The 12,249-nt window shown below is 41.8% G+C and overlaps 2 protein-coding genes across 2 annotated transcripts; one reads left to right on the plus strand and one right to left on the minus strand.

Moving 5' to 3' along the window:
* Positions 1-11: 11 nt before the first annotated feature.
* Positions 12-3,327, plus strand: LOC139632870 (zinc finger C2HC domain-containing protein 1C-like). The gene is made up of 3 exons (XM_071498127.1): positions 12-151; positions 1,276-2,760; positions 3,025-3,327. The coding sequence occupies exons 2-3, from the start codon at positions 1,387-1,389 to the stop codon at positions 3,115-3,117; spliced, it is 1,467 nt and encodes a 488-aa protein (XP_071354228.1). The 5' UTR covers positions 12-151; positions 1,276-1,386; the 3' UTR covers positions 3,118-3,327.
* Positions 3,328-3,383: 56 nt separating this feature from the next.
* LOC139632869 (serine/threonine-protein kinase Nek9) lies at positions 3,384-11,712 on the minus strand. The gene is made up of 23 exons (XM_071498126.1): positions 11,266-11,712; positions 10,441-10,618; positions 10,284-10,339; positions 10,131-10,201; positions 9,906-10,011; positions 9,231-9,362; positions 9,039-9,149; positions 8,825-8,889; positions 8,652-8,702; positions 8,357-8,549; positions 8,132-8,276; positions 7,837-8,037; positions 7,625-7,671; positions 7,282-7,443; positions 7,081-7,189; positions 6,819-6,980; positions 6,501-6,668; positions 6,359-6,418; positions 6,070-6,257; positions 5,797-5,955; positions 5,563-5,667; positions 5,426-5,479; positions 3,384-5,329 (listed from the first exon to the last, which is right to left on the minus strand). Exons 1-23 carry the CDS (start codon positions 11,449-11,451, stop codon positions 5,150-5,152), a joined length of 2,889 nt encoding a protein of 962 aa, XP_071354227.1. The 5' UTR covers positions 11,452-11,712; the 3' UTR covers positions 3,384-5,149.
* Between the last annotated feature and the right edge of the window lie 537 nt (positions 11,713-12,249).

A 12,249-nucleotide genomic window follows, 5' to 3' on the forward strand; every position in this document is an offset into this window, starting at 1 on the left:
CTTGGGATTAAATAAGTTACCTTGGCTGCTCTCCGATAAACTCAAGTGTTAAACTAAATTCAGACGACTCACAAAAGCCAGAAGATTTTGATTCGAATACGAGAGAAGATTTCAGGAAAATTTGTCAATTACAAATGAAATATTTACACTGGTAAGTAGAAAGTAGCTCGCTACATGTCTTCCTGACATTGACTTATTTGATTTGATTAGCAATTGTTAACGAAATAAAACAAAAAAACTCATATCAACAGTGTTTTGTGAAAGTATTTTATTACAGAGGTTTGTAACTACTTTCTCTTTTTATTTATGCTATTTGTGGAATGAGATGCCTATAGACTTTAGCAAATGCTAGCTACCTCCCAGCTAGCTGGATTGTGTTTTACCAAAAACAAGCTCCAGGAACTTTCAAGAACACTTTCCTTAATTACCTTAGGGGAATGTTAGCTACGGGATCGCGGAAGGTTCAGAATACTATTTGTCTATTAAGTAAGTAATATAAAATATGTCTTTCTGTGATGGTTCCCGCACCAAATATATAGTCTATAGATAGCATTTTTATATACCTGGACCTCTTCATAAGGTAGAATAAATTATTAAGTAGTAGTAGTAGCCAGTGCCTTTTAGGTACAGGTCTACATTTTCCATCAGCTACCAGACATCATTCACAAAGGTTCCCTCAATTCATCTTGTCCATCTCGTAGTGGTAGCCTAATGTTGGCCTTGCAGTCACTGAGGTGTTGTGTCTGCCCATGGTCTTTCACAGCAACGCTGCCACCACAGCCACCACAAGAACCGCAGATATTTAACATCACCATTATTCTGAGCAGTCTAGTCCATAATGGCTTAAAAGGTGAATATGACAGTTTATTCTTGACTTTTCAAATAGCAGTTGACCATACAATCTCCACTCAAGGTCAACTTACTTGCATGTTCTGGAGCTTTTGACTGAATCAGTTTTCTTCTTCAGCAAGCTTAAGCTGCTTTTAAGCAGACACATAAGAAAAGTCCCAAAACTGCTCAGAACGGTGCAAAGTGTAAATATCTACAGTTGCATGACAACTTAGCGAACGTCATTTGCTCCTACTTGAAGAGACTAGAGAATAATTACACTGATAGAATTGCTTGGGTAACTTGAGTCTGACTTGGGATTCCTGCTCTTATTTGATACAAATAGTTACAAACTTGAGATATCACCAAACTCTTACATTGTTTGTCTGCTATACCTCTTTCTAGTTTAATCTTGCTTTATTTTTCTGCCTGTTTTTTTTTTTCTAGAAATTATACAGGAAATACCCCTCAGTGGCTGATGTGGTGGGCTCAGCTGTCTTTTGCAAAGATCTATCTGACAGGTCAGTCTCAAAGAAATAATGTTCTACAATTGAAGTCATGAGCACATACACCAAAAGAAGACTCAGTTCACAAGGGCAGTACAACATTACAGGACAAAGACAAGGTAATGTCTGTACTCAAGTACAACATGGTGTACCTGTGGGGAGAGCAGAGGAAGTAGGCCGCCCATTTCCAAGCAAGCCTGTTTGCCACAGAAGACCTACCAACCCCACGATGCAAAATTCACTGTATGATCTGTATAATTTTGAAAAAATCACTATTACAAAACAACCAAGAGGGTCTTTCTTGCCCCAGCAACATCATTTAAACGGCATCAGAGGGACCACTGGATCCCAGCATTCAAGAAAAGACTCAAACAGACTGCCCAGTGGAGAACTGCAGATGGCCAGAGCAATTCATGCAAAAGAGCTTGTGCTACAGGAGAAGCTGTGGAGGGTTGAGGAAGTAATACGACAAAAGATCCAGAGTGATACTGTTAAAGCTGCTGCAGGCAATGATGAAATGACAAGCGAGGAGGAGACGCATGATTGGGGACAAGCAGAGAGGGGAGAAACTCACAAAAAAACCAGGCTGTCTGAGCAGCACGGAAGAGAAGCACTGAGAAGCAGAGAAATGTGGACGCAGGAAAGAAGGCAGGAGGGTGCTAAACAACTTGGGAGGAAGCAAGATCAGAGGAATGAGGGCAGAATGAGGAATCCACATGAAGAAGATGGGGCCAGATGGAAAAGAAGGGAAATAGAAGCTGCAGGTTGTCCCCAGTCAAAAAGAAATGGAAATAAAGAGGCTCTTAACAATAAAGTAAGTAAGCAACAGGTGAGTGGAGAGCTGAGCAGATCGAGATGGGAGAATGTGAAAGAGTGTACTGGAGGAAAAGGGGAAGAAAAAGATCATCACATTTGGGGAGAAGCAGGTGTAAGGCCACAGGATGGAATAGAGAAAGCAAAAGAAAGAGAACAAAGTAAGCCCTCTATAGGCAACATAGGTTGGCCAAGACAGAAGAAATATATGGATAGAATGTATAGGGACATGTGTTGTTCATATGATGAACAAGACCTACCTCAAATAAGTCAAGGGAAAACTGCTCATAGACTGGCAATAGAAAACCACAGAGGTGCAGAAAGTAATATATCTAGGGAATCATCTCTCCCACCAGTTTCAAGTCCCCCTTATTCCAGCAGACAACAGAAAGAGGAGCTGGGACTCATGGATAATACAGACACTGAATTCCAGCGTCTTCCTTGCGCAACCTGCAACAGAAAGTTTAAAAGTGACAGGTTAGAAAAACACATCGAAATCTGTAAAAAGGTGAACCACTCACATCGTCAAGTCTTCAACTCCTATGGTAATAGGACGAAAGGATCTGCCATTGAGGAGTTCTGGAAAACTCACAGCAGAAGCAAGACTCCAGAGGTAGGCCAGTAACATTTCTACCTCTTTAAAGGGCTGTCTTACCAATTTATCATGACATACAATTTTTTTTAACAGAGCCTGTGTTACAAATTGGGTGTGTAGAGTTTGAAAGGCACCAGTCTAATGAAAAGAACCTATTGGTTGCAATATGGAACATGTTGGATTTAGTTGCTATGTTTTTCTCCTATTTCCCAACTTTTAGGGACTTTAATGCTCAATTGATTGTTTACTGTTTTTCATAGGTATTTCATGTCTCTTATTCAGGTTTTACAGAAAAAGAACAAAAGACAGAACCACAAGGCAAACGCAAAGAATCGACCTGAGGCTGGAACACCACAGCTGAAATGGTCCAAGTGAGCAAAACCTGAACAGATCCAGATGCTTCAGTCCTGGGCCAGTTGAACAGCAAATCCTCAGGTGTCAGTGCATAAAGTCACCCATCTTGTTATTGTCAACTGTCTCTGAATTGTTTGATTTTATGCCTTTTGTTACAGACCTCTTGTCTCCTCTGTAAATATATTCCCTAACTTCTTCTTTACAAGGAAAGCACGTTATTATCAACAAGTAGATGTAGTTACAGTGTATTGTAACTTACATTGTAGAAAATAATAACTGTACACACGTAACAAAAGACAGATGTTAGTTTTATTTATGGCTTCTACACAAAGCAGGAAGCAACAGTGTGACTGTGAGAGGTTTGTTACTGTCACATCTCCCCCATATTTGGTAAACCTTGGAAAAAAGTAAACCATAATTCAAATGCTGTCAACACATTGTATTAAAAATTTTACCTAAGGCACAGCATTGTCATATTTGCTCTAATTTTGGTTTTAAAAGCTTGTAAGGCTCTCTGACTGTATTTAACACTGCATTTTACTGCCAGTGTTATACTGTTGACATCAAACAGTTCACAAGTTAACACAGGTTAACAGCTTGTAAGCTAACTATGACAAAGGGTTTTACACAACACACATAATAAACAAAACCAACGGCTCTCAAACAAAAAAATGCAATTGGATATTTGCTTTCACAAACAATGCAATTTTTTTTTCAAAACACTTCTCAAAGTACCAAAGACATAAAATGGTTTTTAAAAAAAATGCAATAAGAAAAGAACATTAGAGCTGCAAGGTCAGCTACATTATAAACGCTTTAAAGACCACATTTTCCACATTCTAAGAAAACTGTTCAAGTGTTCATACATATAGATATAAGATAAACATACATGTGCTGTGCCAACAAGAATTCAAGAGTCAAAGAAGACAATAAGAAAAAGTCACCTACTTGTTAAAAAATGAATCAGTAGTTTTGTGTTTCACACAAATGCTCTTTATATGACAATAAAACTTGCAAATTTAAAAAGTATGCATTTGCACGGCATAATTAGAATATGTTTGTAATAGCTAACGTGTCTGGTAAATATGACACACAGTATAGAGGCTATATTGTTGTTGTCGCTTAAACTTTTTGAGAATAACAGAATAAACTAGAAAGGCACTCAGAGAGCAGAGACCTCCGCCACGGCCTATGTCAAACAACAAACACCAGACTTTAGACAAAAAGAAATTCCTTGTAAATGCTCCAGATCTGCCCCATATTTTAATGGGTTCTTCCCTGGCCCATCTCTCATCCCTCCACCAAGTTTGGTGCAAATCGGTTGCCTATTTTTTACATAACTTTCTAACAAATTACCAGACACAGGTGAAAACATAACCTCCTTGGCAGAGGTAATTGAAATTATCATTAATAAAGTGATATTTAAGAAAGGTATGTTTTCACATTAGAAGACTGTGCCAGCATTGAGTATGGACAATATACTGGCTACCAATCTGGACACTTGAAAAAAAGGAAACCTTAACTTTGGATGCATTAGCAAATGGTTTCCTATTGGCAAGAACTGGTCTTACCTGTTACATGATAAATACTAATATCTGAGGCACTAAGGACTGAAGCCTCAATGCTGACATCACTAAAAGTCAACAATAATACCACCAACACATGGACTTAACATTCACATTGCAGAGTAACACTATGATAGGATTGTCTCTCGCAGGTGTCAAGGTCCAATGCTCCATGTTGAATCCAGCCAACATTTCAGTCTGTGGAGAAACTAGCCAGATCACTGCACCAAGGTGAACACAAGTGTGCATATGAGAGTGCGCAAGGTATTATACAGTATTACATGTGCATTAAAATGTAATCATGCAACTTAAGCGCTCTGCCAAACATGTATACTGTAATGTAACCACTGTGAGTGGGCATGAGGATGCACTCTCTGCTGAGGATGCACTCTAACCAAACCTCCACATCCCACCTAACCAGTTTGTTAATTCAACGTGCTTTGAGTTGTGACACTTCTCCCATGATGTGGAAAACTGCAGGTTGAGGCTCACGCACTGGCCCCAGCAGATCTGCTGCCATGGTTTGTGAATCCACCACCTCTTCCTCCTCCATCCCCAGGCATACGATCACTGTGATGGTTTCCATTATTGTCACATCCTGCTTCCCGTAGCGCTGAACAATTGATTGCCGCCCAAAGCCTCTCATTCTCCCTCTGCTGCTCATTGACCTAGACATGGTAAGAACACAGGTTATACTGTTGCAAATGCACATTGATCAAAGCTTGCTCTGAAGCGGGAGGTTAGCTTTGAGAAAAATGGCTTACTTGCTTCTCCAGCATCTGGATCCTCATCTCTTGACGAGCCACTGTCTCTCGCAGCTGCAAAATAAACTGCTCAGTTAAATACTGTTGCAACGGGGTGCTCTCATCAGTTTGTAATTTAAGTGGTGTAAATTTGATACCTGTGTGACCTCCCTACTAGCACCGCAGCATACTCCTGATTCTCCTTTTCTGCAGATGCGACCCTCCTCCAGTCCATTGATGTTATCACAGGTCATTCGTTTAGTCTGTTGAGACAACCAGAGAAGAAGAAGTCGAAAGTGGACATGACCACCAGTACTGTGAAATTTTATCAAATGTTTATTTGGAATATATAATGTCTAAATCAGTGAAAACAACACTTATGTTGGCATTACCGATAGGCCTTTCTTACTGCTGACTGCTGCTGCCGCTGCCTTCAGCTCTTTTAGCTCCTCGTAAGGTAGAGTGACGCTTTCGGAGAAAGAAGAGAGCAGGTCAGGAGTAGATAGCTCAGAGTCTTCTGGCATCGGGATGTACTCTGCGTCCTCAAGCTCCTGTTGGACGAGAAACGTACTGAATTAGGGAACTGTGAGTCTCCATTCAAATGTTTCCTTCTTATGATTCAATCAAAATATTCCTTATGCCTTGGTGCTTTGATCATAACAAACCTTTCTAAGCCAGAGAGGGCAGGAGCTGTCCCCAGTCTGATTTGCCATCGACATCATCGGAGTCTCCGTGAGGCACTCCTCTGTATTAACCTCCAGTGTACCCCCAAGACCTCTGTCGCGACACTCCGTCGCTGAACCAGGCTCTATGTCCAGATCCACTGTGGATGTAGACGCCTCCTGGCCCAGTCCTTTATGCATACAGACAATGCAGACTTGAAAATGCAGAATTGGTCTTCTGGCAAAGAAAATTAATCAGTACACAAATCAGTAACAGAAGAAAAGCACTTACCACTTCCAATTGATAGTCCACTGCTGTTAGAACGAATAGTCTTGGAGTTGAGTACTTTCTCTGCAAAGAAGAAAACATATTCATTAGGCAGTTGGCTGCTTACTGTAGTGTAGTGTGCAGATGTCTGGTTCTATTTACCAACCCATTATGATAATGGTGTGCCAACCACGGCAAGAGAGGTCTGGCACATGATGGAGGGAACCAAAGATTGGCCTTGGCATGGCAGGGCAAACCTCTGAACCAAATCCCTTATCATGGGGCATCCCAAGACGCCCGTTTCCTGCGTTTCCCCATGCAAAGATCTGGTTGTCTGACAGAAAATAAAGATAAACACACAGGACCAAAAGTCTTCAGCAGTCTGTTCCAGAGAGAAATAAAATTGTCACACAATTGCAACCAGAAGTATATATGTATATATCTCCCTGGCATAGATGCCCTTTAGCATTGTATCTTTTCTCACCTTCAGTGGCTGCAATAGTGAAGCCATCTCCACAGGAGAGTTTAGTCACTATCTTCCCTCCAAAGGGTCCAACAAGGACTTGGACACCCTGGTGTTTCTTAAAGTCCTTCACACCCAGCTGTCCATACTTGTTGCAACCAAAGGTGATCAGACGACCACGTTCTGTAAAGTCAGGAATCATTTGAAATAATTACATAAATAATTCTTTGAAATGGTGACCATTTCCACTTGCAAGAGAAATGTCAGCCTCTTTTTGCAGTACCATCAATTGCAGCTGTATGGGTCTTCCCAGGAGATATGGCCTGGATCGTGAACCTTGACAGCTGCTTTACCAAGGTCAGTGTGGTGATGTACGGGATCCCCTGGTAACCCTGGTGTGGTGAACAGAAAAACCAACATATAAATATTGCCACATCACCTTAAGTCTCTAAATTAAGACAGACCTTCAAGTATAATCAAGTACCTCTCCGGGATGGTTTTTGAGACCAGAGATTTCCTGGTTCAGGCCCAGCTTGTTGAATTCATTGTTTCCACATGCTAGGACTTTGCCAGTTTCTGTCAAAAAGAAGGTTCCATCGCTGCTACATGACACTGAGGAGATGATGGCACCTTTAGGGATGTCCACCTGGGAAAACCAGAAAACAGACAGTGCTTTTGAAGTAAATGGCTACAAATTAAGATAAGATTAATATTATAGAGACAATTATTGTATCATATTGCTTGAAAACACATTGTACCTAACTGGCTCCTCTTAGGCTTTAGTACAGTCAAGAATATGTCAGAACAGGAAATAAAATCTTACTTACTTGCATCGGAGAAGAGAAGTCATCCTCACATTCCAGGCCGAGACGCCCTGCAGCAAGAAAAGAGCAATTTTGACAAGCAACACTTAGTATTACTGTTTATTAAAAGGGCCGCTGTCTCCACCTGCTGGCTACAGTTGTAACAGCAAAAACAACCTTGCAAAGGCTTAATGACATCAGCACAAAACAACAGTACATACAGCAACCCTATGTACCATACTCTCCGCAGCCCCAGGAGTAGATTTCCCCACTCTGAGTCAGGACCACCACATGGTTGTCCCCACACGAAACCTGACGGACAGGCCGCTCCTCAAAAAACTCCAAAAGCACTGGCTCCAAAATCTCCATGCCGTACTCGCCCTCCACGCCAATGCAGCCGTAATAGTCTGACCCAAACATGTACATCTGGTCCTCATCTGCAAAAGCAGCAGCAGAGAAAGAAATGTGACTTTACGGATTTCTTTTTTTTCCCTCAAGTTCCTCTTTTAACAGGAAGCTTTCTTCACTCACCGGTGACACAGGCAGTGAAGTCAGCCCCACATGCCACCTGTCGGATGGCCTTCCCCTGAAGCTTCTCCACCCTCTTTGGCTGCCGGTACGAGGCCTGGTCTCCGTGTCCCAGCTGGCCCACCATCTTGGCTCCACCTTGGACATTCTGAACAGAAAGATGATAAAAGTTTCTTGTAGTGAACCACAGGAAAAACTAGATTCATTCTATCCGTCCTCGATACTCACAGCCCAAGTGTACAGCTCCTTTTCCACTGTCACCACTGCAAAGTGACTCTCTCCTGCACACACATGTTGGGCACTGCTGCCTCCTTTAAACGTGTCCAGTTTCTGGGGGGTGAACTTCCCTCCACCCCAGAAGTACACCTCCCTAGAGCGTGTGGTCACCACAGCAACAGGGGTTTCGGTCACTGTACTCAGCCTATGGTACAGCCAAGGCAATAAATCAGGTATAAATTCATACTTAAGGGACAACAGACAGACTTTTACGATAGAGAACAGCAAACAAATGTTAAAAACTTACTTAGGTTTTTTCATCGCTGAATTCAGCAGGGCAACTCGCTCTTCAAGCTCCCTAACAGAGAATGAAGTTGTCATGGGTGTTTTGACTGTATATTTATTGCATCCAACTGAATTCAAAATATTTTGTTATCAAGGAAATCCAAAAACTTTTTTTTTTCCTCTCAAGTTACTTACTGTCGGCAGCAAGAGAGGAACGGCTGGTCCAAAATCTGCTCAGCTGTAGGCCTCTTTGCAGGATCCTGTGACACAAAAAGAACACAAGGACTTAAGATTGACATCCCTCACAGAGGCCAGCTCTTGAAGTAGGATGTGGTATTATCTCTGGCATCAAAACCTTTTGTTTTGTTACCATTAGAAACAAGACCCTCTGATTATCCCCCTCACTCACTTGATCGAGGCACTCATACACCAGCTTGATCAATGCAGATGAATAAACATCTGAGTTCACTTCCATTGTCCAGTTGCCCTGGACTATTTTCACACAGAGGTTCAGAGGGTTCTGTATGGACACAAAGACAATCAATTCATTCTGGAGACATAAATCCAATTTTAGGATTAGTGCAAATAACACAATTTTTACCGTTGCATCAAATGTTCTTGTAAGAGTTAAGACTTCAAAAAGTACACAACCCATGGCCCAGATGTCGGATTTGAAGTTGTACTTGGCTCCCTGGCACAATTCAGGTGACATGTAATATGGAGTTCCCACACACTGGATTTACAGAGGAAGAAAAAGTGCAAAAGATTAGTACAACATGTATCTCAAGCTGATGCAGAAGGAGCTCCCATGAAACCATGTAGTGCTATGCCTCAAGTAATGAGCATTTGCAAAGTAAATTTGCAGTCAGCAAACACCCACAGCCTCATATAGTCTGTGATTAACTGTATCATCTGGATCCTCATCAAACAACCAGAGCGTCCCTGGCTGATGACAGAATAGTAACTGTAGGCACTCTGTTTTAATTTGTAAGATATACCTTTTCATATTACTGTGTTGACTGCGATGAACTGATTAACAGTTAAACCTCAGTTTCAAAGTGTTTTCAAAGAATTGTGAAGACGCTACGCTTTTCCCTGGATTTATGTTGACTGTGGCGCTACATAATATGGCAACACCTGCAAAAAGAAGAGCATGCACAAGCTCAGACACCACATGACTACTACGCCAGCAGAAGAGAACATTTAACCACGGCATCACATTCATTTAACATTAACTAAATCGCAGCCTCCTGGTTTAAGAAGAATCACCACTTACAGTCTCTGCCATTGAAAACTCAGAGTCGAGCTTCTTTGCGAGGCCATAGTCACCCAGCTTAATGAGGTCAGTCTTGGTCAGGAAAATGTTCAGAGTTTTGATATCTCTGCAAGGAAAACAGAGTGATTCTATTACCCAAAAAATCACTTTCAGAAACAGAATAGAAAGTCATGTGACCTGCCAGATGCTTTCAACAAGGGAATGCGAATGGGCTGAAGATCTAACCTGTGTAATATCCCTGCCTTGTGAATGTGGGCCACTGCTGAGGCAATTTGGTACAGGTACCATATGACCACCTAAAGAAACATGTTAAATGTAAGGATATGATATGAGGTCTGTTTTGTATGAAATAAACGACATGTAATGGTGCACTCATACCTCCTCAGTGAAAAGTTTCCCCTTCTGCTGGTTGATTTTATCATACAGATTTCCTCCTGTGATGACAAGGCTGTTTAGCATTCTGTCACAGCTGAGCAGCATTCAAACTAATCTTTATCAAATCTTCAGAGTGGACACTGACACTATATTTTCTCACCATTGCAATACTCCAACTCAATCAGCAGGGTGTTTTTATCCATGAAGTGGTTGAAGTAGGCTATGATGTTGTTGTGCTCCAGGATGGAGAGGATGCTGATTTCGTTCATGACATCTCTGCGCTCCTTTTCTGAGAGCGAGTTCAGGTCCACCTCTTTCCATACCACCAGAGAGTTATCCTAGGAAAGCCAGAGGGGACATCTCAGTCAGTAGTGCTACTCAGAGTCCCAGGATAGAGCATCCCCAGATGACACCACACAATCATGCCTTTCTAGTGTTATATCTACCTGTTTACAGGATAGATAGACAAGAAAACCCTTCTTTACTGAAATGTAATCAAGGTTTTCACCTTATCCTGTAAAGTGCCTTGAGATAATTTATATTATGATTTGGCACTATACATATGACACTGAATCAAAATTAACTGAATGAATCAGTTCAAAACACATTGTCTGGAGGGAGGGGTGGCATGAAATCCCAATACTGCAGTATGTGCAGCCAGGAGAGAGAAGCAAGGCATGGGACAGTCACTTGTCTTGTTCACACTCAAGAATTTCTCACAGGGGTAAGGAAACAGAGGAGCAGTGAGGAATTTAGTTAGCCAAACATCCTGTACAGTCAATCACAACAATCCACAGGCAAAACAAAGATGCAGCACTATTAAATAAACATTACTGACACAAGTAATTAGTATGTTTTCAAGGCAAGCAAGGGCTCTCATCGTTTCTGAAAGCGAGACCCCATGTTTGTCCGAGAAAAAAAGTCGTGGGGGGCCTTGAACAGCACGTTTTCCTTGTCATGTTGTTGTTACTGCAACCCGACTTACCTCTGTTCTTCTGTACAGTGTTGCTTCACCAAACGCCCCTCTCCCGAGGATCCGGATAGGAATGTAATGCAACTTTTCCTCTTCGCCATTAAATGTGCCCAACGCCGATCGCTCACTGACCATAGACCCGCCGCCCAAATCTGAATTTAGCGAGTCGAAATGTCTCTCATAGTCCTCTAGTGACATTTCTGTTTAGGGACTTGTTAGCCAGTGGCAGTGATGGAAATAACTCGAGCAGGCCTAACGTCAACTCTGTCTGAAAGCCTCCTACAAATCCACACACACGTCTAACATGTTAGCCGTGTCGCCTAAAGAAAAGACCCGTCAAAGTGCGAGTTCAACCAGACGCCTCAAAGCCACTTCAAATATTCAGTGTAAGAAAAATACAACGTAGCAAAATGCGTGCAACCACAGTAGTTGCACCACCGTCAAGCGTGGCACAACAACTATTAGGACGTTCAGCCAGCTGGGATTTTCAGAATAAAACGCCCGTCTTCGGGTCAGTTGCGGTGAATTTTACGATGAAATCCAGGACAGTGCATTTCCGGTAATGTTTATCTGTCTGCAGCTTGACTTTGCTAACAGTAACAAGAAGAAAGTACTGCGCCGCCTGGCTCAACAAAATCCCGAACTGTTGTGCAAATGTTACCTCACTAAAAGAGGCTGAATGAGTTTGTCTCACAAATACACAGCTTCACGAATGATTAAAGTTGGTTGGACTTGTCTGACACTCGACTAAGAGACAACAACGCACCGAAAAAAAAAAAAAAAATCGTCCATCCTATGCCTGGCGTTCAAACCCGGAAACTTAAATAAATAGTCTCCTTGCCTGGAGGCTTTGAACGCACCACTTTGTTCGCTCTGTCCAGGTGACACTATATTTTAAAAAAAGGGTGGTTCATAAGTTGCATATGCAATTTAAGCACCAGCAATAGCTATCCACATTTATTTTAAAGTTTCAGTTTACAATTTTAAATGTCAAAC

This window comes from Trachinotus anak, unplaced genomic scaffold (assembly GCF_046630095.1).
Source record: "Trachinotus anak isolate AG129_WGS33_773 ecotype Australia unplaced genomic scaffold, CSIRO_AGI_Tana_v1 ptg000015l, whole genome shotgun sequence".
NCBI lineage: Eukaryota > Metazoa > Chordata > Actinopteri > Carangiformes > Carangidae > Trachinotus > Trachinotus anak.